At 38.9% G+C, this 26779-nt stretch overlaps 1 protein-coding gene across 5 annotated transcripts in view; it reads right to left on the bottom strand.

Moving 5' to 3' along the window:
• The window catches only part of CENPP (centromere protein P), a 228023-nt gene that overhangs the window by 174131 nt on the left and 27113 nt on the right, over nt 1-26779 (bottom strand). For all 5 annotated transcript variants that reach the window (XM_019434294.2, XM_053907692.1, XM_053907693.1 and 2 more), the window contains one exon: nt 21945-22033. In XM_019434294.2, coding sequence (XP_019289839.1) covers nt 21945-22033 — 89 coding nt within the window. The remainder of the gene's footprint in view (nt 1-21944; nt 22034-26779) is intronic.

The following is a 26779-nucleotide window of genomic DNA, read 5'->3' as shown; positions in this document are numbered from 1 at the left end:
CATTGTTTTGCTGATTGTTTCCTTTGCTATGCAGAACCCTTTTATGTTGATGAGGTCCCAGTTCAGATTTGCTTTGTTTCTCTTGTCTTTGGCGATGTGTCTAGTAAGAAGTTGCTCCCAGAAAATTCAAAGAGGTTGCTGCCAGTCTTTTCCTCCAAGATTTTGATGGCTTCCTGTCTCACATTTAGGTCTTTCATCCATTTGAAATTCATTTTTGTGTAAGGTGTAAGAAAGTGGGCCAGTTTTCCCAACGTCATTTGTTGAAGGGACTGCTAATCTCTCAGCCTGAAATTCCCTTTTCCCCAACTTAAAATGTTTAAATCCTACTCATCTTTCAAGATATTATTCAAATTCCACATTCTCCTTGATTTCGAATTTGATGACCCTGGTAAATAAGAAAGACTACATCTGGACTTTGTCCCCAGTTTCCAGCACAGAGCTTTGAAAAAAGTTAGAATTCCTGATTGACAAGAGTGCCTTTCTTATGCTAATGAGGTGGCCCCTACAAAGCCTTAAGATGGGGGTTGGTCACCAGAAAGCCTAACCACATTTTGAAAGGGTTGAACTCTGAGCCAACCAGACCTCCAGGGAGGAAAGGGGAGCTGGAGGATTTTAATCATATGGCCAATCATCCCACCAACTATGCCTCTGCAATGAAACCCCAAACAAAACTCTGGACAACGGAGTCCAGGGGAGCTTCCTGATTGGTGAACATGTTGATTTACAGGAGGCTGATGTGCTCAGAGTTCACAGGGAAAGGTTTTCCTCCTCCACCCCACTCCAGAACCCAGACATGCATTGCTTCCATTTGCCTACTTCTGGAAAGAGCTTTTATAATAAAACTACAATGTTTAGTGTAACACTTTCAGTGAGTTTTCTCTTTCTAGCAAACGGTCAAATCTAAGTGGGTTGTGGGAACCCCCAAATTTATAGTCAGTAGGTTGGAAGTACAGATGACCCCTGACACTTAGGGACGGCACTGAAGTGGGCCAGTCATGTTCAGGACTTTGCTTTTAATCTGCAGGTCTGCACTAAATCTGGGTAGTGTCAGGACTGAATTGAATTATAGGGCATTCTACTTGGTGTCACAGATTATTGTGGGAACAATGACCTCACCACCACACTACATGTCCTATTCCAAAATAGCTACAAAAAATTTAATTTCTATGCCTGTGAGCTCCCATGCAATTTACCTTAATGGTCTTAATACTATACTTACTGTTATACTGACACCCAAAAATGAGCACCTTGTAGACAAGAAGAATGTATTCATTTAACCATTCATCCCATAAATGATTATAGGAGTCAAGTCCTCATTCTAATCATGATGGAGTAAGCTCCACCTAAACACTCCAATTACTATTCAGAACCATAGATATAACACACAAAGCAGATAGCAGAAGACTGTGAAATGCGGACAAAAGAAGGCAGAATGGTAGGAACCTCCAAGAATTAAGGGAGGACTGGGTGAGGAGTTCCTTAGGATTTATTTTTACCTCCTGCATATCCCAATCTGGATGTTACAGCAGACTCCAACTCAGATCTGCCGTAAGTTGGAGGAAAAAAGAAAAAAAGATAAAAAGGTTCCTAAGAAAGCAGGGGTTGTATAAAATGAGAAGGGGGAGTATACTGCTCTCGATGATGAATTTTTGGATTTAACACCAAAAGCTAAGGCAACAAAACCAAAAATGAACAAGGGATCACATCAATGTAAAAAGATTCTGCACAGCAAAGGAAACCATCCACAAAATGAAAAGGCAACCCACTAAATGGGAAAAAAATATTTGCCAACCATGTATCTGATAAGGTAGGTAACCAAAACAAAGAATTCATAAAACTCAGTAGCAAAAGAACACGACCAGACTGAAAAATGGGCAGAGGATCTGAACAGACACTTTTGCAGAGACGATATACAAATGGGCAGAAGACACAGGAAAAGAGGCTCAACATCATAGTGCAGAAGTGCAAATCAAAACTACAATGAGAGATCACCTTGTACCTGTTAGAATGGCTAGTAGCAAAAAGACAAGAAGCCACAAGCGTTGGCAAAATGTGGAGAAAAGGAATCCTTGTGCACTGTTGGTAGGAATATAAATTGGTGCAGTCACTATGGAAAACACTACGGAGGTTCCTAAAAAAATTAAAAACAGAACTACCATATGATCCAGCAATTCCAATTCTGGGTATCTAATCAAAAGAAATGAAAACTCAAAAAGATATCTGCACCTCCATGTTCACTGGAGCATTACTTACAATAGCCAAGATATGGAAACAACATGACTGCCCATCAATGAATGGACAGATAAATTCATTCTGGTACATCAACACAATGGAATATTATTCAGTCATAAATAAGAAGGCAATCCTGTCATTTGCAACATGATGGGACCTTAAGGACATTATGCTAAGTGAAATAAATCACACAGAAAAGGTAAAACACCATAAGACCTCACTTCTATGTGGGATCCCAAAGAAAAAAAACAATAACAACAAACTCACAGATACAGAGGACAGATTGGTGATTGTCAGAGGCAGAGGCAGAGGCAGAGGCAGGGGCAGGGAGTGGGCAAAATGACTGCGGGTGGCCAAAGGTACAACCTTCAATTATAAAATAAATGAGTCATGGGGATTTAACGAACGCACAGCATGGTGACTAGTTAATGTTACCGTATTATAAATCTGAAAGTTGCCAGAAGTGCAAATGTTAAAAGTTCTTATTGGAAAAAAAACTGTAAATACACATGGTGATAGATGTTAATCAGACTTACTGTAATGATCATTTCATGATTTATATGTATACTGAATCATCATGCTGTACATCTAAAATGAATACAGTGTTATATGTCAACTAAATCGCAATTTTAAAAAATCCAATGTTTGAAATCATGCAACTTAATCCACTGAAAATAGTGTTTATAAATTTTCCTTTGTGGTTTATTACATAGCAGCAAAAGCTTTCAAAAATTAGGTAATAAAATTTTTGAAATGGTTAGAGAGAGAGAGAGAGAGGCCATGCAAAACAACCCCAATGTCCAAGAGGAGCTGTGCCCTCTTTCTCCCAATCAGGCAACTGATGCTGCAGACAATAACCAAAGCCAGCGGAGAAGCAATGCTCCCACTTCCTGATGGAAGGCTGCTGCTGCTGGTGAGGCTGTGGGAGGAGGCTTTGTCAATCAGCCCCATCTGACCCCAAGCAACACTGAGCCTAGGGGAGATGCCACTCCCACTCCCCACCAAAGGGATCCTGCAAACACAGGAAGATGCTTTGTCAACATTCCCCACCCTACACTAAGGGTTCCCAAACCCAGAATGGGGACAAATCAGGGAGAAGGAACTGAGAGAAAGGCATCCTTCACCTCCATATATGAAGTCCTGAGATCATTCCAAGTGGCCTTCACACAAATCTGACCAGAAACAACAAAGCAAAGGTATCAAGAACAAAATCAGAGTACAATACCGCCCAGAATTCAGGGTGGCCTCTGGGCAGCACATGAGAGGAGCAAACCAAAACAGGAGATTTAAACCATCGCCCATAAAAGTGAGCCAGGATGTGCTTTTGCATCAAAGTGCGTTGACAAGGACAACTGCAAACATGGCAAGTAGGGACTATGGGAACGTCCTTCCTCAGAAACACCAAAACCACCACATACTGTCAGTCACACCCACTGGAAACTGGCAAGACAGGAAAACGTTTACAGTAGCCCAGCAAACACGTAACCAGGAGAAGGGCCACCGAGCAGAGGACAGCACTGCAGTGTTTCTGCTGATGCAGCCACGTCCCCATCTGAGCTTGGTGGTTCTTAAAGATGACATCCTGCTTTCTCGGTGGAACCTCAGCCTGACCACAGCAGACGGATCTTGTTCCGAAAGAATTGTGTTTCTTTTGTGTTCCCAAATGAGCTCTGTTTGTTTTGATCTATCTGTGGGGTCCTGAGGACTAATGAAAGGGGCCTGATTATGTTCCACTTAACTCAGAACTTCCTGAACACATGACAATGCAGAGGACGTTTCTCAAAGATACTGAGAGTCAAATGAATAAACTGGTGCCAACAAGTGCAAAATCAACAGAGAAACAACAGACATGCTGAAAACCAAGGGAGGAAAAGGTATAGAGTGAGAATCTTTAGAAAACAACAAGTTTGAAAAGAATCTATGTAAGAAGGAACTGGAAAACCACGTACAGGGCAGGGAATTTGCTCAGAAAAGACCTGAGAAGACCATATACTTTCAACTCTGGCTGATCTTTAGTCTAAGGGTAAGCAGGGAATAAAGGCAATGGCAGAGTGTTGAAAGACCTCCCTAAGTGCAGAAGGAATGTCCCAACACAGAGCCAAAATGCAGACACCGGAGATCAAGTATTTTTGCTTTATTACTTGTGTTTCCTTTTTGTGCATAATATCCAAAACGTCCATATTCAAAAACAACCACAAAAAATTAAGCAAGCAGGGGTGCCTGGATCGCTCAGTTGGTTAAGCATCTGACTTCAGCTCAGGTCATGATGTTGCGGTTTGTAAGGTGGAGCCACGCATCAGATTCTGTGCTGACGGTGTGGAACCTGCTTAGTGTTCTCTCCCCCTCACCTCCACTTGCATGTGCGCTCTCTCTCAAAATAAATAATCTTAAAAAAAATGAAGCATGCCAAGAAAATATATAAAATGACCCAGCTACAAGGAAAAAAGTTCTCAGAAACTGGCCTCAAGGAAACACAATGGAACTACACAAGGAACTTACATCGACATGTCTTAAGCATGTTCGTTCAAAGAACTCAAGGGAACCAAGAGAACCATATGTATGACAAGGAATATTAGAGAAGAAATTATAAAAAGGAAATGTAGAAATTTTAGAACCAAAAACTTTTAAAAATGAAGTGAAAAATTCAGTAAAGGGATTTAAGCAGAATATCTGCAAAAACGAATGCAGGCAGAGTGAAACTATCCACTCTAAAAAACAGGAAGAAGGGGCGCCTGGGTGGCTCAGTCAGTTAGACGTCCGACTTCGGCCCAGGTCACGATCTCACGGTCCGTGAGTTTGAGCCCCGCGTCGGGCTCTGGGCTGATGGCTCAGAGCCTGGAGCCTGCTTCTGATTCTGTGTCTCCCTCTCTCTCTGCCCCTCCCCCGTTCATGCTTTGTCTCTCTCTGTCTCAAAAATAAATAAACGTTAAAAAAAATTTAAAAAACAAAAAAAAAACAGGAAGAAAAAGAATAAAGAAACATATATGAAGCCTAAAAAACTGTGAGATTGCATCAAGTGTATCAACATATACACATATAACAACACTTAGTGGAGTCACAGGAGAGCTGAGAAAGAAACTGAAAGTATACCTCAAGAAATAATAGCCCAATCCTCTCCAAACTGGATGAAAGCTTTAAACATATCTGAGACGTTCATAGACTGTACAAAGAATGAACTCAAAGAGATCCACACCAAGACACGTTATACTCAACCTGTCAAACACCAAAGACAGAATCTTCAGATTGACAAGAAAGAAGCCACTCATCATATAAGGAACCATAAGTAAAACCAACCACTGACTTATCATCAACAACCATGGAGGCCAGAAGGGACTGGGATGACATTCAATGTGCTAAAAGAGAGTCAACCAGAAATTCTATATCTGGCAAAATTATCTTTCAAGAATGAAGGAGAAATCAAGACATTCTCTGATATTAAAAAGCTGAGGGAGTTCGTGGCTAATACACCTGACCTACAAGAAATTCTAAGGGAATCCTTCAGGCTGAAATGAAAGAATACTGTACAGTAACTCAAAGTCTTGATGGAGAAATAAAAACACTGATTACACAGGCAAGTAACAAAGACAGTATTGTTGTATTTTTGATTTATAACCCCTCTTTTTTTCCTGTATGATTTAAAAATAAATATAGAGAGCGTAAGGTGAAATCTGTTCATGAGTATACTATGTATAAAAATGTAACCTGTTATAAATTATAACAACATAAAACAGGAGGGAAAGAAAGAAGGGAACACAGTTTTTGCATACCTTTGAAAATAAGTAGGCATTATACGGTTCTTATAAGTCGAAGACGTTAATTGTAATCCTCAAGGTAATCATTAAGACAATAACTAAAAACTACACAAATAAGGAAAAGAGAATCAAAATGGAACCCTATGAAAATCCATTCAACATAGAAGAAGTTAGTAATGGAGCAGCAAAAACGATGTGGTACACAGACAATAAACAGCAAAATGACAGAAGCAAATACTTCCTTGCCAGTAATTACTTTTCAATGTAAATGGATTAAACTCTCCAACTAAAAGTCCAACTGGCAGAATGAATTTTTAAAAATCTGATCCATCTGTATGCTGTCCATAAGAAACTCACTTCAGAGGCATATACACAAAGAGGCCAAAAAAAATAAAAGGCTTGAAAAAGATAACTCCACACAAATAATAACCAAAAGAGAGCTGGGGTGGCTATACTATCATGAGACAAAACAGAATTTAAGTCAGAAACTGTTATAGAGGCAAAGAATTACATAATACACAGATACAGGTATCAACTCATCAAGAAGATACAATATATCTTATAAACACATATGTGCACCCAACAAAGGATCCCAAAATACATGAAGCATAATTTGACAGAATTAGGGGAGAAATACAGTTCAATAACAGCTGGACATTTCAAAGCCCCACTTTTAATAACAGATACAACTAGTCACAACATCAATAAGAAAATAAAGGATCTGAACAACAGTATAAACCAACAGACCCAACAGACATATAAAAACCACACCACCCACCAACAGCACAATACTTATTGTTCTCAAGCGCACATAAAACATTCTCCAGGACAGACTGCATGTTTGGTCACAAAACAAATCTAGATACATTTTTAGAAGACAATCTTTGCCAAAGGCATAAAAGCAGGAGTTGATAAGGAAAAATGAAAAATTCAGAAATATATGGAAATTAGATAACAGACTCTTAACCAATGGGTCAAAGAGTAACAGGAAATTAGAAAATTATTTGACAAAAATGAAAATGAAAATGCAGTATACCAAACCTTATACAAGAGCAAAAGCAGTGCAAAGAGAAAAATTAATAACTGTGAATACCAACACTAAAAAAAGAATAAAAATCTCATCAATAGCTTTACTTTATACCTTAGGGAATTAGAAAAAAAGAAGAGCAACCTGAACATAAAGCTGGTGAAGGAAAGAAATAATTAAGGTTAAAATACATATAATAGAAAACAGAAAAATAAAATGAAAATTTGGTCCTTTGAAAAAATTAACAAAAGTGGCCCCCTTTTTAGTTAAGTGGACTAAGAAAAAAGACAATTCAAATTACCAAAATCAAATGAAAGTGGGGATATTATTACTGACCTTACAGAAATAAAAAAGAGTATAGGAAAATGCTATAAACTAATGTATGGCAACAAATTAGATAATCTGGATGAAATGTGCAAATTCTTAACAATATACAAACTACCAAAACTGACTCAAGAAGAAATACAAGGGGCACCTGGGTGGCTCAGTCGGTTGAGCATCTGACTTCGGCTCAGGTCATGATCTCATAGCTCGTGAGTTCGAGCCCTGTGTCAGGATCTGTGCTGACAGCTCGGAGCCTGGAGCCTGCTTCAGATTCTGTGCCTCCCTCTCTCTCTGCCCCAACCCACTCGCATTCTATCTCTTTCTCAAAAATAAATTAACATCAAAAATTTTTTTTTTAAAAAAGAAGAAGAAATAGAAAATCTGAATAAACTTGCAACAAGTAAAGAGACTGAATCAATAATTGAAGTTTCCCAACAAAGAAATGTCCAACACCAGATGGCTTCACTGGTGAATTCTCTCAAATTCTTATGGAAGAATTAACAACAATCATTCTCAAACTCAGGAAGAAAGGTAAAGAAAGAAAAAGAACACCTCCTAACTCATTCTATCAGACCACCATTACCCTGATATAAAAGCCACACTAAAACATCACAAAAGAAGAAAACTACAAACCAGTGCCCCTTATAAATACAGGTTAATGTAATCACATTTCTATGCACTAGTGATGAACAATGTGAAAATAAAATAAAACAACTCCATTTATAATACCATCCAAAAGAATAAAACATGTAGGAACAAATCTACTCAAAGAAGTCCAAACCTGTACACTACAAACATTACCGAAATATATTAAAGTAAGTCTAAATTAATGGGAAAACATTTGGGTTCATGGTCAGTAGACTTAATACTATTAAGATGGAAATATACTACAAAGTTCTTTATAGACACAATGCAATCCCTATCAGAATCCCAATGACATTTTTGCACAAATGTAAAGGCCAACACTAAATTCACATGAAACTGAAAGGGGACACTAAACACCCAAAACAATCTTGAGAAAGCAGAAAAAAACTGGAGGACTCATATTTTCCTGTTTCAAAATATACTACAAATCAACAGTAATATAGACAGTATGGAAGGAGCAAAGGCATAAACATAGGGATAACTGTAATAAAATTAAATCCAGAAATAAAATCGAGATCTATGTTCAATTCATTTGACAAGACTGCCAAGACCATTCGATGGGGTAAGAAAAGTCCTTTCAAACATGTGCAGGGACAAGCGGATATCCAACTGGAAAAGAATGAAGTGACACCCTGACTTTTCACCATATGCAAAAATTAACTCGAAATGGATCAAAGGACTAAATACAGGACTAAACCATAAAGCTCTCAAAAGAATGCACAGAAGCAAATATCTGACCTTGAGTATGACTATAATTTCTTAAATATGACAGTAAAACAGTGATCAAAATAAAAAATAATGCAGATTTTATAAAAACAAAACTGTGCATCCAACTTTTGTACATCAAAAGATATTATCAAGGTAGTAAAAAGACAAACTCCATGGTGGATTTGAAAAACGTGCATCCAATAAGTGGTTCCCAGAATATATAAAAACTCTTAAAATCCAACATAATCATAAAAATGCCGCAACAAGCTATCATGAACATTGCTGAAAGAAATGCAAAAATAGAAAGTATCAACAAAGAAATAAAAGCTTTAAAAAAAAGAATCAAATAGGGGCGCCTGGGTGGCTCAGTCGGTTAAGCACCCAACTCTTGATTTCAGCTCAGGTCATGATCTCACAGTTTGTGGGTTTGAGCCCCAAGTCTGCTTCAGATTCTGTGTCTCCCTCTCTCCCTGCCCCTCCACCACCCACGCACGCGTGCTCGCTCTCTCTCTCTCTCTCTCAAAAATAAACTATAAAAAAAAAATAAAAAGAAGGTGGGAATGCAAGCTGGTGCAGCCACTCTGGAAAACAGTATGGAGGTTCCTCAAAACACTAAAAATAGAACTACCCTACAACCCAGCAATTGCACTACTCGGCATTTCCACGGGATACAGGTGTGCTGTTTCAAAGGGACACATGCACCCCCATGTTTATAGCAGCACTACCGATAATAGCCAAAGTATGGAAAGAGCCCAAATGTCCATCGATGGATGAATGGATAAAGAAATGTGGTGTGTATATATATATATATATATATACATACACACACAATGCAGTATTACTTGGCAATCAAAAAGAATGAAATCTTGCCATTTGCAACTGCGTGGATGGAACTGGAGGGTATTATGCTAAGTGAAATTAGTCAGAGAAAGACAAAAACCATATGACTTCACTCATATGAGGACTTTAAGAGACAAAACAGATGAACAGAAGGGAAACAAAAATAATATAAAAACAGGGAGGGGGACAAAACAGAAGAGACTCATAAATATGGACAACAAACTGAGGGTTACTGGAGGGGTTGTGGGAGGGGGGATGGGCTAAATGGGTAAGGGGCACTAAGGAATCTACTCCTGAAATCATTGTTGCACTATATGCTAACTAACTTGGATGTAAATTTTAAAAAATAAAAAATAAAATTAAAAAAAAAAAAAGGAATGAGTAATTCCCAAATGTGACCCCCCCCCCCAAAAAAAAACCCACCTATGCCTAGAGATTCATACAGACGTCTAAGCCCAGACAAAGGACAACCAAATGTCTGAAAATTAAAAAACAAAGCAAAAAAATAAAGACTGTGTATTTCTCACCAAGAACCACGGAGGCCAAAAGCAAGTGGCACTACATTTTTCATAAGCTGAAAGGTCTGACCCAACTAAAATTCTATATCTAGAGAAAATCTTCTTCCAGAATGAAAGTTAAGATTCTCATATAAAGAAAATTAATTTGCTACCAGAGACCTCACTGGCATAGTTCCCTCCAACTCTTTGAGCATATTTAAAATAGCTGATTTACAGCCTTTGTCCAGTAGGTCCAATGTTTGGGCTTCCTCAGGGATGGTTTTTATTGATCAGTTGCTCTTTTCCTCTGTGTATGGGCCATATTTTCTTGTTTTTTGTTTTGCATGTCTTATAATTTTTGTTGAAAAATGAATATTTTATTTTTTATTTTAATTTTTTTAATGTTTTATTTAGTTTTGAGAGACAGAAACAGAGCATAAGTGGGGGAGAGGCAGAGAGAGAGGGAGACACAGAATCCCAAGCAGCTCCAGGCTTAGAGCTGTCAGTACAGAACCCAATGAGGGGCTCAAACCCACGAACTGTGAGATCATGACCTGAGCCGAAGTGTCACCTTAACCGACTGAGTCACCCAGGCACCCCAAAAACTGAATATTTTAAGCAATATAGTGTGACAATTCTGAAATCAGATTCCACCCCTCTCCAAGGTTTGTTGTGCTTTTTGTTCTTTTTGTTTAGTGACTTTTCTGAACAAATCTGTGAAGTCTATACTCTGCTGTGTGGCTCCTCGAGTCTCTGCTCAGTTAGCTAGTATTTGACAGAGATTCACGGTCTTTGCCAAGGGGCTCTTCGTGTGTGTCAGGACACGTCTCCAATACTCAGCAAGGCAAAGGAAAATACCACCTCAGCCTTCACCTGCTGCTCTTGCAGAACCTCACAATACAATCAGCCAGAGTGAGAACAGTAGTCAGGGCATCTCAGGTCTCTCCTGAGCATGAAGATCACCTTCAGCATGCACACAACCCAACACATGGACCTTCCAGAGTCTCAGGAATAGATCAGAAGTTTCCCAAGTCCTTACAGCGATCCCATTCTCCAGCTTTTCTGTTAAGGTTTTTAGTTAACCTATTAGTTCCCAAGTGTTGGGCACCACCTCAGGCAGCTATGAAGTTTAAAAATTGCTTCAGGGGCGCCTGGGTGGCGCAGTCGGTTAAGCGTCCGACTTCAGCCAGGTCACGATCTCGCGGTCCGTGAGTTCGAGCCCCGCGTCAGGCTCTGGGCTGATGGCTCGGAGCCTGGAGCCTGTTTCGGATTCTGTGTCTCCCTCTCTCTCTGACCCTCCCCCGTTCATGCTCTGTCTCTCTCTGTCCCAAAAATAAATAAAAAACGTTGAAAAAAAAATATTTAAAAATTGCTTCAAAGTATCTTCAACAGATACTCCCAGAGAAAAGGCTTTCACACTTGATGAGCTCTACATCAGATCCAATAAATACAGCCTTGCAAGTGAGTTCTCTGAGGGAACTAAAAACAGGTCAAATGAGAACAATTCACAGGGAATGCATCTTTGAAGGACTCTCAACTATTCTGTCCCCTCTGGTGGCTGCCAGGCTTTCTGGTTGTCACCATGACTGCAGGCTTGTAGTCATCAAGGTGACCACAGAGCTCCTAAGGGAGAACTGGAAACAGGGCATTTAAGAAGCTACTTACTAAGATTCTGCTGTTTTTCCTAAATAAATGCTCCCTAGATTGCTTCAAGACTTCCTCAGTTCGTTTGTAAATATGATTCCCACACTTTTGGTCAGTTTTCTTGCTGCTTTTATGGAGGATAAAACCGTCGAAGGTACTTACTTACTCTGCTAGTTTCACTGACATCTATGCATTGGATTTTAAAAGGACTCAAAGAGGGCTTTCTGTATTGACCCTCTGGTTTCTGTATTCTGATGCTTTAACATCTGGGGCCTTGCTGATGCTGGAGGAACTGTCCCTCTCAAGTTAGCAAATTCCTAAAGACAGTAAACAATTTGCTCGTGAGCATGCTTTTCAAACACGATCCAACCAGTCCAAGGCCCACACCCCATCAACTTCCTTTATCAAGCTCTCAAAACTTTGGCTGCTATCCACCTGCTCTAATTACCCAGGATCAGGTATCCCACAACTGGGGACAACCCCTATGCTCCAGAGCCTCCTGAAGTTATTCAAACTAGTCAAGCCTAAGCCTACTCATTCTGCCTCACCTGTTCCTTCCCTTAAAAACTGCTATACTCCCACTCTCCCTCTGCCCCTCTACTGCTTCCCTCTGTGGCCCCCAGTGACATGGTGTGCCCCTCTTGTTGTGAACTATAACAAACTATCTTTTCAGTGGTGACCGTCTCCCAATTTGTTGGCCTTACAATACTCAAATAATAGTAAAACCTATTAAAACAGGTTCTAATGCATTTATTCGTAACTTCTAGATATTAACCATACAGTACACATAAGCATAGATGTATATATCAAATGTAAGCTGTTTCTTATACATGGCAAAAGGACTACCCCAGAACATATAAGCAGCAGTGGTGATGTTCATTTTCTCCCTTCTTGGTCATTCAGGCAAATGGTCCTGTAGAAAGTGATGAACTCATTGGCACTGCTTCTCAGAGAGACCTCACCAAATTGGTCTTCATGGCAGCTGGAGTTGTATTACAGTGCTATTTCTATGAAGGTGGCCAGTGTAGGACAGCTCATGATCATTGGGCAAATGGCACTCTGAAGCTACTTTGAAGCTAGTCTTAGTAAGTTTATTAGAAGTTGTAATGATAACTCCATGAGGGCTTCTGTGTAAGTCAGTACAGGGATTAACTGAATAGGGATTCTTGGGAAATGCTCTCAGAGATGTGAAAAATGAGCGTGTGTGTACTGTTCATTCAAGGTGCCTGTCCAAATCCTTTCCAGTTATGGCCTTTTATGATTTTCTGTGCTTTTTTAAATTTTCCCCAAAAGGAGTGCTTTGCAAAAAAAAAAAAAAAAAAAAAAAAAAGGCAAGCCTGCCTCACACACAGAATTCATTCTTGGGGAATCCTTGTAACTAGATCAATAGAGTCTATTGTAAATAGTGGTGGGCACAAATACTTACCAAAGGAGTTTAGGAATCTGTGCCCCAAGTAATACCAGACAACAAGCAATCTGTAAGATGAAGTAATTCCATGGAAAGTGGGTGGCCCCGGGGAACAGTGTTTTGTAGATCTGGTTTTGCTGACAGGCATTCCCCAAACAGTGGCAATCACTCCATGTTGTAAAGGAAACCTAAGTCACAAATGTTCTTCTCATAGCTCTCTCATTCCTATTCCTATTCCAGTAAGTTCCACCATTTCTCAGAAATATTTTTATTCTTTGATTCATAAACATATAAACTTTGAGAATGGGGCAAAGCCTTGCAAATAAGTTTATCCAGTTCCTTCATTTTGAAGATACATAAAAAGCTCCACAGACACGAAACGTCTTTCCTAATTCAGTGGCGTTAGTCATTAGTTTAAGAAAAACCCAATGAAATATGTTATACCAACATATATTGTCCTTATCATGTTTATAATTTACCCTGCCTCTGAGTGATTATACCACAAGACGAAATGCAGTACATTTGTAGAGCACCTGCAGTTGGTAACAATTGGACACCATGAGGTGAGGCCCCGACCTACTCGCGTCTCACCCCGTCACTGAGACCCTCCTGAACATGCTCTGTACCTTAGATACCATTCCCTCACCCTGCACATTCCCGATCTCCCATCCTAATGGACCACTTCTCTCTCTCTGGTGTATTACTTACTTTTCATGTCAGTTTTGTTTACTATCTGTGGGCAGAGGGGTTTTGTCTGCACGCTGCTACGTATCCAGCACACGGAGCAGTCTTGCCACATAGCAGATGTGCACTGTTGTGCACTGTTGGTCCCACAGCACTTACAACAACACTTACCAGCCAGTATGTTTTCCATATGAGCCTGGAAAATCTTTTTAGGCCAGAATAGAAGGAAGTGCTCAAAAATATAATGAGGGAATATCACATGGATTCAGGAACCAGCCTGAAGCTGTTCCCACTGGTCCAGTGTAAGACAATTTGCACACCAAAGTAGAGTAAGGAATTATAAATATTAAACATAACGAAGAATGAAACCATACCATAGTAAATAGATAGGTACACACAGACACACATATATAGAGAAGAAAGGAAATCTATTTCTTTTTTCTTAAGTTTATTTATTTATTTTGAGAAGGACAGAGAGAGAGCATGAGTAGGGGAAGGACAGAGAGAGAAGGAGAGAAAGAATCCCAAGCAGGCTCCACGCTGTCAGCACAGAGCCCAATATGGGGCTCAATCACACGAACTGTGAGTTCATGACCTGAGCCAAAATCGAGTCGGACGCTGAACCGACTGAGCCCTAGGTGCCCCCAGGAGATCTATTTCTGCAGCGTAAGGCCTAATATCTACTGACATAAGTGGAGGAAGAGCCAGAGTTGAAACATCATCATTCTGCAACCATCACAACAAAGAGTCATCACACAAGAGTCACCAGGGGATGCTAAATCTAAGCAGAAAATTTAATGATGAGTAGTATCTGTATGGTCATAGTGTCCCCTCACAGACATTAACATCTGCGTGGTCACAGTGTCCCCTCACAGACTAGTATCTGCGTGGTCCTAGTGTCTCCTCACAGACCGCCTATTATTCCAAGAGAAGGCAAAAAAACCAAAAACACAAATCACGGACCATCCAGTGGACAGTAAGGCGACAGTATGACTGAATCAAAATTACTGCCACCTACACGGGCAGAGAACTGAGAAGGACAACATATCACCGGTACGGTATTTTGCTTCAGAACAGCAACGGATCTTGAATAAAGATTGAAGACAAAATGAGGAACGTTCTACTAGGGGGTAGGAAAGATAGAACACCTGTATTTTGTCAAGCTGGCAAAGTAATAAGAGGCAAAGAAAGATTCTAGAATTGTTCAAATTAAAGGGAATCTAAAAGGTCATGACAATGACATGCGATACTTGACACTAGACTGGATCAGGTAATGCACCGGAAAAGTAAATGCAGAGAAGGTCATCATTAGATGAACTAACCAATGGAAATACAGGTGGCAAATCAGATAAAAGTTTTATATCAAGGTCAGCTCATGAAGTCGATTACTGTGTTATGAATATACAAGGGACTATCACTATCCTCAGAAATGTATACCAGAGCCATAATACATGCAATGTGTTCTAAAAAGGTTCCACCAGGAGGAGCAGCAGAAATGGTAGAAATGTGGGTAAATACAACCAAAGTGTTCGTCTTCTCTTAAGTTCTTCAAATTATGTATGGTGATCAAAGGTAAAAAATCTTAACACTGGTTGATGGGGGTCTTCAGTGTATACACATGAACATAATTCCTGTGAAAACCACAATACAGAGCATAGAAGAAAGGAACGTATATGGTTACAAGCCTTCCAGGTTGCACTTGCAGTGGCAAAGTATTAAATCTAACTAGAGCGTTGAAAGTTAGATTATGACTGCTGCAAGCCCTGTAGCGGCCAGTAATTAAATAACAAAAATAACAAAAACCCAGATATAGCCAAAAAGTCAGTAGATAAAATTAAAATGGAATAGTAAGAAAATAAATAGTCCAAAAGAAATCAGAAAATGGGAACTAAGGAACAAAAAAACAGAGACACAGAAAATGAAAATAAAAGAACAGATGCATTAACACACAGTTACATAAGCATCTATTTTACAGGGAACACTGAAGATTGTTAATCTTACTCTGGTATCCGTTACTTACACCTTTTTAATGTCTGAGAGAACAAATTACACTATGAAGAATACCGGCCTATAAAGAGCGGCAGTTCCTTCATTAGAGTCTACACAGGCCAAAGTGACATATTTTAATCTCCATCAAACAAGGGAGCAAAACTAAGCTCTTAATCATGTGATGAGGAAGGGAGCCAAGAAAAAAAAATCTTAAAAATGCAACAGCCCAGGTTTAAGCACACACAGACTACAGACACTAGACACTCAAGAGACAGAGGGAGAGAAGAGAGCCTGACCTGTGACATTAATTTAACACAGAACTGTATGGAAAAGTGGACTAAATCACAACTCTTCACCCCCATTCACGTCTCCACAAAGGACACTCCATTACACACTCTTCCATTACAGAAAGAACAACATTGTGCACTGTTGGCTCTACAAGTTGTAAGAGCGACTGTAATTTATCTATTTTTCCCAGGCACAGTCCAAACTTCACTAAACGTTAAACAGATGTTATGGATTTCTTTCACAAAATGTTGGCAGTGACACATTTCAATCTGAACTAGAATAGTCAGAAAAGTAAAATAACTCGAAGTGTCTTTTTCTTAAGGACAAAGCAAAACATAAAGAGAAATGGAGGATAAAAATTCTAAAGTTTTATTAGGTCTAAAATCAGATGGATATCAGAAGTTAATTATTCACTAAAATATTATCAGTCGCTCTCACATATTGCTGGTGAGAATGCAACATGGTATGGTCACCTTGGAAAACACTGTGCCAGTTTATTATAAATTTAAACATGCTGTAATCATATGACCCAGCAATTCCTTTCTAGTTATCTACCCTGGAGAAAAAACTTACATCACACAAAAACCTCGAATCAATGTTTACAGCAGCTCTATTCATAATCACCAAAACCTGGAAATCACCCAAATGTCCTCCGATGGGTAAAAGGGTAAACACCAGTATACAGAATACTACTCAAGAAATGAAAAAACGGGTGAATCTCAGTTCATTTACTTTAGCTAAGTAAAGAGTCCAGTCTCTATGGAATTTCATTTATTTCACATTTTATAAGAGGCAAAACCCTAGTGATCAGAGCAGGTTTAAATACTTTAAATATATATACAAATGTATATAATGCATATGGTATATGTTTAATATATAAATTTAAGAATATGTTTACATATAAATATACATTTATAACATATTTATATTTATTATAAATATATAAGTATATTTAAATATATATATAATTTTAATAAATATATATTTATATTATATATACATGAAGAAAGCATGTGTGCACACACCAACATGAGCAGGGGAGAGGCAGACAGAGAGAATCCCAAGCAGACTCCACACTGTCAGCACAAAGCCCAATGCAGGGCTTGAACTCAAGAACCATGAGATCATGATCTGAGCCAAAACCAAGAGTGAGACCCATAACCAACTGAGCTACCCAGGTGCTCCTAAAGTCTTTATTTTTAAAAAGACAGGAAAATGTAAAAAGACACAGAACTTTCACAAATGACAAGTACTGTCCATGAAATTGCAAATATAGTAGAGGGGGGTTTAAAAGCAGATTAGTCAGAAAATGAAGAAATAATTGCTGAACTGAAATACAGAACTGAGGAATAATCAGGAATAAGCACAAAGATACAAAGAAATAGAAAGTATAGAGAAAGGGTAAAACAGATACAGAAGGTGAACAGAGAGCATGTCCCAAACTCTGGAATGAGAATCAGAGAAAATAATGGAAAGAGCTCTGATTCTACTAAGGATGTAAACAGCTGCAGAGAAGACCATCCACACATATCATCAAACAAATCTGGATCTAAAAAATCATAACATTTCTTGAGTCTATTAGAGACCCAAAGCCACAAGGCAACCAATAAATTTTTCTTCCTCAAAGCAAAGATATGACACAAACTGTTCGCTCTTGGGTCAACTCAGGAGAGGAAAGCAGTCCCTATTCAAGTGGGTAACAAGAAATCAGCTAAAATTTCATAAGTTCTTTTTTTGTTGTTAAGTTTTTTCCTGTTTTTTTTTTCTTTTCTGGTTTTTTTTTTTTTTTTTTTTTTTTTTTTTTTTTTTTTTTGATATAGAAAAAGAGAGGGGGAGAGAGAGAGAGAGAGAGAGAGCGCGCATGTGCATGCCGGGGAAGGGCAGAGAGAGAGAATCCGAAGCAGGCTCTACGCCATTGGCATAGAGCCCCATGTGGGCTGAGACAACCCACCAACCAACTGAGTTGGTTGTCTCAACCAACTGAGACAACCAGGTGCCCCAAATTTTGACAAATTCTTAACAACAAATACGGGATAGAGTGTTATTTTGGAACAGGTTGGAACCCCAGACACAAAGGGACACCACCAGAAAAACCAGGGTCATGTCAGAGAGAGCTCCCTGCCTCTGGCACAGGCACTGCCAGGAACAAAGTGAAGCCAGAACTCTTCTTTGATGGAAACCAAAAACCCTGAAATGCTGAAAAAAGGGCAACAAAGCAATGGAAGAAAAAATCTCTTGCTTCCAAGGGAGGAGCACAAGTCAAACTCATCTAACGTTGGGAGATGGACAGAAAACACTCCTGTTACCAAGACAAAGATCCACTGCTTCAGGAAGAGGGCAAAAACCCCATTCCATGGGAGGGGCAGGAAACCCACTGGGCCCAGGATCCTACACTAACACCAAGCATTCATCTGATAACCCTTCAAGAGGAACATGGAAGTCTCTCCTGGCCAAGACCAACCCCAGATCCAGGTAGGCTTTGGCTCTACTGGGGAGGAGGAGCAGGAACACTGGGGAGCCCAACCCCTGAGGTGCAGGTACAGAGGACTGCCCAATACTGAGGATGGACCCTGAAAACAGAGAACTCCCGTTGTGCCCACCACAAGCCTGGCACCAAGTAATAAGCATCAACAACTACTACTGGGGAGCGTCAAGCACATGGAGAAAGTTCCCCTTAGAAAGGCAAAAAGCTGAGTGGATCTGGAACACAGAGAAGAACCCTCCAGCTCCCAAAACCACATTCTAAGCATAAGGAAAAACAGACCTTGAATTTGAGTTCACAGATGGAAGAATCTGAAACCTATGGTGAGGCGGTGATTTGAAGCCTACTGATGACGGAAACAGTAAAAATCCCAAACCAGCTCAACTGCTGACCACTTTGAATTGACGCCACACTAGTAGCATGATAAACGTACCCATTTCTGAGCATAAATACTATTTGCTTCAGTCTCTGTTTTTCCACAACGTATCATTAAAAAAAAAAAAAAATGATGACATACAAAAATTTATGAAAAAAGACCCCAGAAGTAGCAGAATCAGGCTCCAAGATGATACAGATGTTGGCACTATGAGACAGGGACATTAAAATAACCATGATTAAAAGTCACAGAGACAGGCGCCTGGGTGGCTCAGTCGGTTAAGCGTCCGACTTCGGCTCAGGTCACGATCTCACAGTCCGTGAGTTCGAGCCCCGCGTCGGGCTCTGGGCTGATGGCTCAGAGCCTGGAGCCTGCTTCCGATTCTGTGTCTCCCTCTCTCTCTGCCCCTCCCCCGTTCATGCTGTGTCTCTCTCTGTCTCAAAAATAAATAAAAAACAATAAAAAAAAAATTTAAAAAAAAAAGTCACAGAGACAGAAATACAAATGGAGGGGAAGATGGGAAGCTACTGTTTAATGCACAAAGAGTTTCAGTTTTAAAACATGAAAAGTGTCATGACATAGATGGTGGTGGGGCACCTGGGGGTAGGTAGGTTGAGCTTCCGACTCTTGATTTCGGCTCAGGTCACAATCTCGCAGTTTGTGAGTTCGAGTCCCGTGCTGGGCTCTGAGTGGACTCTGTACTGACAGCTTGGAGCCTGGAGCCTGCTTTGGATTCTATGTCTTCCTCTCTCTGTCCCTCCCCCACTTGCACTCTGTCTCTCTCTCCCTCTCAAAAGTAAACATCAAAAAAAAAAAAAAAATTAAAAAAAAAAAAGATAGATGGCGGTGCACCTAAGTTAAATACGTCATGTATGTATTTAATACTATAACTGAACCCTTAAAAAGGATTAAGAAGGTAAGTTTTATAGTATATGTATTTTATCACAATAAAAAAAATGAGAGAAAAAAGAGCTAGTACAAAGATATATGAAAGAGTCTTGAATGTTGAAGGTAGTGGTTTCATGAAGCTACAGAGGTGATAAAATTGCATAGAACAAACAAGTGATTGTAAAACCGATAAAATCTGAAAAAGCTCTGTGAATTTTACTAATGTCAATTTTCTGGATGTGAAGAGTATACTCTGTAACATGTTATCATTGTCAGAGGCTGAATGAAGGGTATGTAGAATCTCCTTGGACACTGGTTTTGTTTTGTTTTTTACAATTTTCTGTGAATTATTTCAAAATTAAAACTTCAAAAATATGTGTAACAGATGAAATAAGATTAGCAAAATATCAATAATTGTTGATGCCTAATGTGTAGCTGCAGGTTAATTATTCTATTATTTTTACATATATATGAAAACTTCCAAAGTAAAACACTAAAGAGAAAAATAGCCATAATTAATAAATTAAAAGATCTAATGGAAAAAGTTGTACAAATGCATTAACAAATGGGGACTTTCAGTAGACAGAAAAATTAAGGGTCAAATTGAAAATGCCAGAGGTAAAAAAACATGACATTAGAAGTGAAGAATTCCTTCAAAGGGCTCACTGGTAGGTGGGACTTCAGCTGAGGAAAGAATCTGTGAACTTGAAGATAGGATAACAGAAATTACCCAAACTAAAATGCAAAGAAACAACAAAGAGTAAAAGACATAGAAGCACCCAATCCCTGAGGTGATATACCAAATGGCTTAATATATGCGCAGTTAGCACTGCAAGAGAAGCACAGAAAACAGAAGATTTGAAAAGATGTGGATGGGAATTTTCACACTAACACACCTTAGAAATAATACTGTCAAACTGGGGAAAAACAAAATTAAGAGAAAGGTTTGAAGGCAGCCCCAGCCCCCAAATTAACCCTTACAGCAGACTTCTTGTCAGGACCCACGTGATCCAGAAGAGACTAAAGAACATCTTCAATGATGTCGGAGAAGAGCGGCCACCCAGTTGTCAGTGGTCAACAATATATTCCTGGTCTCCCTCCCACACAGTTGTTCCCCGTCCAATCTCTGTCTAGGACCCTCTCCCCACCACAAGGTCCACTTCTAGTCCCTCCTCCAATCTCCTGAAGTTCAAGGCTTTAACTTCTACCCACTGGCAGAAAACTCTGGGGCTCCATCTCCTGCCTCCAACTCTGCTGAGCTGCCTACTTCCTATTTTTACTGCTGTGCTTCACAGATACTCAACATGTCCAACCTGAAGTCACAACCTCACCTACCATGATTCTCTTTCAACTTTCTCTATCTCAACAAATGCAATCACCATCAAGGACTCCTGATCCCTCCCATTCGGCCAATAATTGTGCTTCCTAAATATGCCCCAAATCCAAACCCATCCAGCACTCTACCTCAGCTACCATTATGCTAGTCCAACCTACAAATGTCTTCGGCATTTTCATAGGCTAATCACTGACCAAGCTGTACCTACTACTATCCGCCGTCAATCCCTTCTCCCTGTGGCATCCACAACAGTTCTTTCTAGGACGTCACACACTCTCCAGGCTCTGCTTTAGTAGCTTTATGCCGGTCTCCGGACGACGATCAAACTCCTCGTACCAAACTCCATGCAGTGTGGACCTTACGGACTTGACAGCCTCATCTCAGAACACACTCTCCGGCTCACACCCTGCTCTTGTCAGTTGCTCACAGACGGCATGCTTCCTCTTTGCATAGTGCCTATGTACAACTACTCTGTCTAGGACCTCTTTGTTAGGTTACACCTACACATTATTCAGAGGTCAGCTCAATCTTCAGGAAATGAGTCCATGTTCTTCTTAAAAGTCAAATTCCTGATGTATGCTTCAACAGGCATTACGTAACTCTCCTCTGTAGCAGGGAGCGCAACCACAATTTTAGATTTATTTCCATAATTAACTTATGAGTTCACCAATAGGCTATAACCTCCATGAGTATCAAAGATTGTATCTGTTCTTCCTCACATTTTAAAGCCTAGCACATAGTTAAAAAAAAAAGGGGGGGGGAGTAAACTTAAAACTGTAGAGTGAAAACAACCCCTAAAAAAATAAAAATTTGTAATATCTTACCTAGACACAAATTCACTTAATTCTGAATATTCGGTGGGCTCCATTATTATGTTGAGGTCAGTAATAACAGAAGATAAACTCTCCTTATTCTAAAATGTAAAAAAAGTTTATACATCAGATCACAGTAAACATTTAAATAAAATAAAGAGACAAAAATTATTTTAAAAAATACAAATGAAATACCACCAAGCAATAGGAAAAGGTAATTTTAAAAAGCCACAACAGGAAAAAAAAGCAAATATAATCACACAAAACACTTGATATTTTTTAAACTTTATTTCTGAGAGAGAGAGAGAGAGAGAGAGAGAGAGAGAGAGAAAGCGAGCACATGGATGGGGGAGAGGCAGAGAGAGAGAGAAGGAGAGAATCCTAAGTGGGCTCCACAGGGGGCTCGATCACATGACTGTGAGATCATGACCTGAGCCAAACTCAAAGAGGCGAACTCAGACGCTCAACCAAGCCACCCAGGCATGCCAGAAACTCAAAATATTTATATTAAAAAATGACTTTATAACTAAAAGTGAAAGAATAACCTGACAAAAAATTTTTACCATAAACATGACAAGGAGAAATGAAAACTGAAAAGAAAAATGTGAAAGACATGAATTAAAAACTGAGATGTATTAGACAATTAACATGGAAAAAAGTATTCACTCTCATTAGTAAAAAGACAAATGTAAATTAAACCAATGAGGTAACACTTTTACCTATGAAATCATTTTGACAATACATACTTTAAAATACACATATTCTCGGGGCACCTGGGTGGCTCAGTCAGTTCGGTGACTAACTTCAGCTCAGGTCACGATCTCATGGTCTGTGAGTTCGAGCCCTGCATCGGGCTCTGTGCTAACAGCTCAGGACCTGGAGCCTGCTTCAGATTCTTTGTCTCCCTCTCTCTCTGCCCCTCCCCCACTCACACACGGTCTCTCAAAAATGAATAAATGTTCAAAAAAAATTTTTTTCAATACACGTATTCTCTATACCAGCAGTATGACTTCAAGAATCTATCCTAAAACAGTAAGAAATGAAGACAAAGACTTATGGCTACCTATTACAAAAACATATTTTGATCTGTAAACTCAGGTTTTCTCCTTTACTCTAGTAAATTTTGCTCTATTATATAGTTGCCTATCATTTGTCTTTCACTTGTTTTTGCAAAAAGCATATATTGACCATTTGTGGTCTTCCAGATTGTTCTTTTCACTTGCTCTTACAGGTGATTTTCCTCGAGAGTGCCCTCCATATTCACCTCCTGGTTACTTCAAATATAGTTCTCAGCACTATAATTGCTTTCTTTTTTCTTTCTTTCTCTCAGTTCTCTTTCCTCTTACTCCATTTTCTATAAATGCTTCATTTGATAGAGCAGGTTTTATACAGTGTGTTCTTGTATTTATTTCCTGGACTAATTCTTTCAAAGTGAACTTATCCCCATTTTCTTATTAATTCACCTCATGACAGTACGTTTGTGTATGTCCTAAATGAAGATAATAAAACATGGCACCATATTTGTGCTCTATTCTGGGACTACTATGTGTTCACAGGAGTAGATCTAACAATTTCTAATATTTCCTAAGAAAACAGTGAGTGGTTACTTCTTGACACTTCCCCATTTATCTAGGCACTATCTGATGTGTCTCTGTATTTTGAGCTGCTGGAGAAATGGATATTGACGGCTTATAATCTCTGTTTAGTTTTTTAGCTGCCTGAGGATACAGTGGGAATTGTTAGGAACAAAGGATCTCAACAGATATTTCTTCAAAAACATACAAATGGGCAGAAAGCACATGAAATAATGGCCAGCATCATTAGTCATCACCTGGTCATTCCATTTGACCCAACAATTCTATTGTTAGACATACACCTAAGAAAAATGAAAACATATGCCTACTTATAAGCTTACACACGAATGTTTACAGTAACATTAACAGTAGTAAAAAGGTGAAAATAGCCCAAATGCCCATCACCTAATAAATGAGTAACTAAACTTGATATATTCATACAATGGAATATATTCAATCAAAAAAAGGAAATGAAGTAATGATACCTGCTATATGCACAAACCTTGAAAATACTATCTTGAGTGAAAGGAGCCAGTCAAAAAGATCACATATTACATGATTCCATTTCAACAAACTGTCCAAAATACACAAACCCATAAAGATAGAAAACAGATTAGCTGTTGTGTAGGTCTGGGCAGAAGAAGAGGGACTGAGGGATGATAAAAAGGGGTTTCCTTCTGAGGTGATAAAAATGTTCTAAAATGATGTGGTGATGGTTGTACAACTCTGAATATACTAAAATTTACTGTATATTTTAAATGGATGAATTATTTGATACGTGAATTATTATCTCATTTGACCAGTTTTAAATTTTTTAAAAAACCTCAGAGGCACATCTTGTCTTTTGCTTGAATATGTGTGGGTGTGTGTTGGATTTTGGCCTTTCACCCATTAGGAAAGGCAAATAAACCTTACCTCACTATAAAGCCTATGATTTACAGGCCCCTCCTTATTTATTTATATCAAGATTTATATCAAGAGTTGTATGTTTAACAGACTGAGCCACCCAGGCACCCCAGATGTCTTTTTTAGTGTTTTTGTTTCCTTCAGATAAATACCCAGAAGTGGAAATGCTGGATCATGTGGTAATTCTGTTTTTAATTTTTGAAGGAATTCCATACTCTTTTCTATAATGACTGTACAAATTTACATTTCTACCAATAGTCAATAATACACAAGAGTTCCCCTTCCTCCACATCCTGGCCAATACTTATTTCTTGTCTTTTTTATAATAGCCATCCTAACAGGGGTTAGGTGATATTTCATTGTGGTTTTGATTTCTATTCTCTGATTTTTTTCATATACCTGTTTGGCAATCTGTATGTCTTTTTGAAAAAATGTCCATTCAGATCCTCTGCCCATTTTTAAACCAAATTGTTTGGTTATTTTGCAATTGAGTTATAGCAGGTCTTTATATATACTGGAGATGAACCCCATCAGATATAGGATTTGGAAATATCTTCTCCTATTCCAAGGGTTAACTTTTCATTCTGCTGATGGTTTCCTTTGCTATAGGGAAATATTTTAGTTTTATGTAGTCACACTTCTTGATTTTTGCTTTTGTTGTTTTTGCTTTTTGGTATCAAAAAAAATCAACACTGGGACATGTCAAGGAGTTTACTGCCTATGTTTTCTTCTAGGATACTTATGGTTTCTGGTCTTACATTCAAGCATTTAGTCCATTTTGGGTTAATTTTTTGTGTATGGTGTAAGACAGAGGTTCAGTTTCATTCTTTTCCATGTGGCTCTCCACATTTCTGAACACCATTTAGTGAACAGACAGTCCTTTCCCCATTGTATATTCTTGACTATCATAAATTAATTTACCACATATGTGTGGGTTTAGTTCCAGGTTCTTAATTCAGTTCCATTAATCTTTATATGCCAATACCATATTGTTTTAATTACTATAGCTTTTGTAATACAACTTGAAGTCAGGAATCATGATGCCTCCAGGTTTCTTCCTTTCGTAAGAGTCAACTGTCTATTAGGGATCTTCGGCGGTTCCATACACATTTTAGAATTCTATTTTCTATTTCTGTGAAACCTGCCATAGGACTTTTGATAGGGGTTGTAGTTGAATCTGTAGATTCCTTTCAGTACTGTGGACATTTAAAAAATATTAACTCTTCTAATCCATGAGCACAGAATATCTATCCATGTATTTGTGCCTTCAATTTCTCTTGTCAATGTCTTATTGTTTACAATGACCAGGTTTTTGACCTCCTGTAGGTATTTCAATCTTTTTGAGGTAATTAAATAATTTCTCTTATAGTGCATTATTAGTGTACAGAAAAAGAACAGATTTTTGTATATTGATTTTGTATCTTGCAGCTTTACTGAATTCATTTATAAGTTCTAATAACTTCTTGGTGGATTCTTTAGGGTTATCTAGATTTATTTTTAAGTTCATTCTCTCTTGCTTGCTTGCAATAATCTCCACATGGGTCTTGAACTCATGTCCCTGAGATCAAGAGTTGCACATTCCTCTGACTGAGGCAGCCAGGCACCCCTGTTTAGGGTTTTCTATATAGAATATCATGTCATCTGCAAATAGTGATAGTTTTACTTCTTCCTTTCCAATGTGAATGCCTTTTATTTCTTCTTTTTCCCTAATTGCTCTGGGTAGGACTTCCAATACTACGCTAAATAAAAGTGGCAAGGGTAAAAACCCTGTTCCTCATCTTAGAGGAAATTCTTTCACCTCTTCACCATTGAGTATAATGTGGGATGGTCATAAATTGCCTTTATTAGGTTGAAGTATGCTCCCTCTATACCTATTTCTTGGGCATTAATATAAAAAAAGGGATGTTGAGGGGCGCCTGGGTGGCTTAGTTGGTTGGGCATCTGACTTCAGTTCAGGTCATGATCTCACAGGTCGTGACTTTGAGCCCCGCGTCAGGCTCTGTGCTGACAGCTCAGAGCCTGGAGCTGCTTCGAAATCTGTGACTCCCTCTCTCTCTGACCCTCCCCCACTCATGCTCTGTCTCTCTCTGTCAAAAAATAAACATTAAAAAAAAAAAGGGGGATGCTGAATTTTCTCATATACTTTTCCTGCATCTATTGAGATGATCATATGATTTTTATCCTTCATTTTGTTAATGTGATATATCACAGTAATTGCTGCAAATGTTAAACCACTCCTGCACTCCTGGATTTAATCCCACTTGATCAAGGTGTATAATCCTCTTACCGTATTGTTGAATTTAGTTTGTTAATATTTTGTTGAGGGTTTTTGCATCTATGTTCATTGGCAATATTGGCATGTAATTT

The sequence above is a fragment of the Panthera pardus genome, unplaced genomic scaffold, assembly GCF_024362965.1.
Source record: "Panthera pardus isolate Hobbes unplaced genomic scaffold, ASM2436296v1 HiC_scaffold_20, whole genome shotgun sequence".
NCBI classification, from domain to species: Eukaryota; Metazoa; Chordata; class Mammalia; order Carnivora; family Felidae; genus Panthera; species Panthera pardus.
This window is presented reverse-complemented; position numbering and strand designations above follow the sequence as displayed.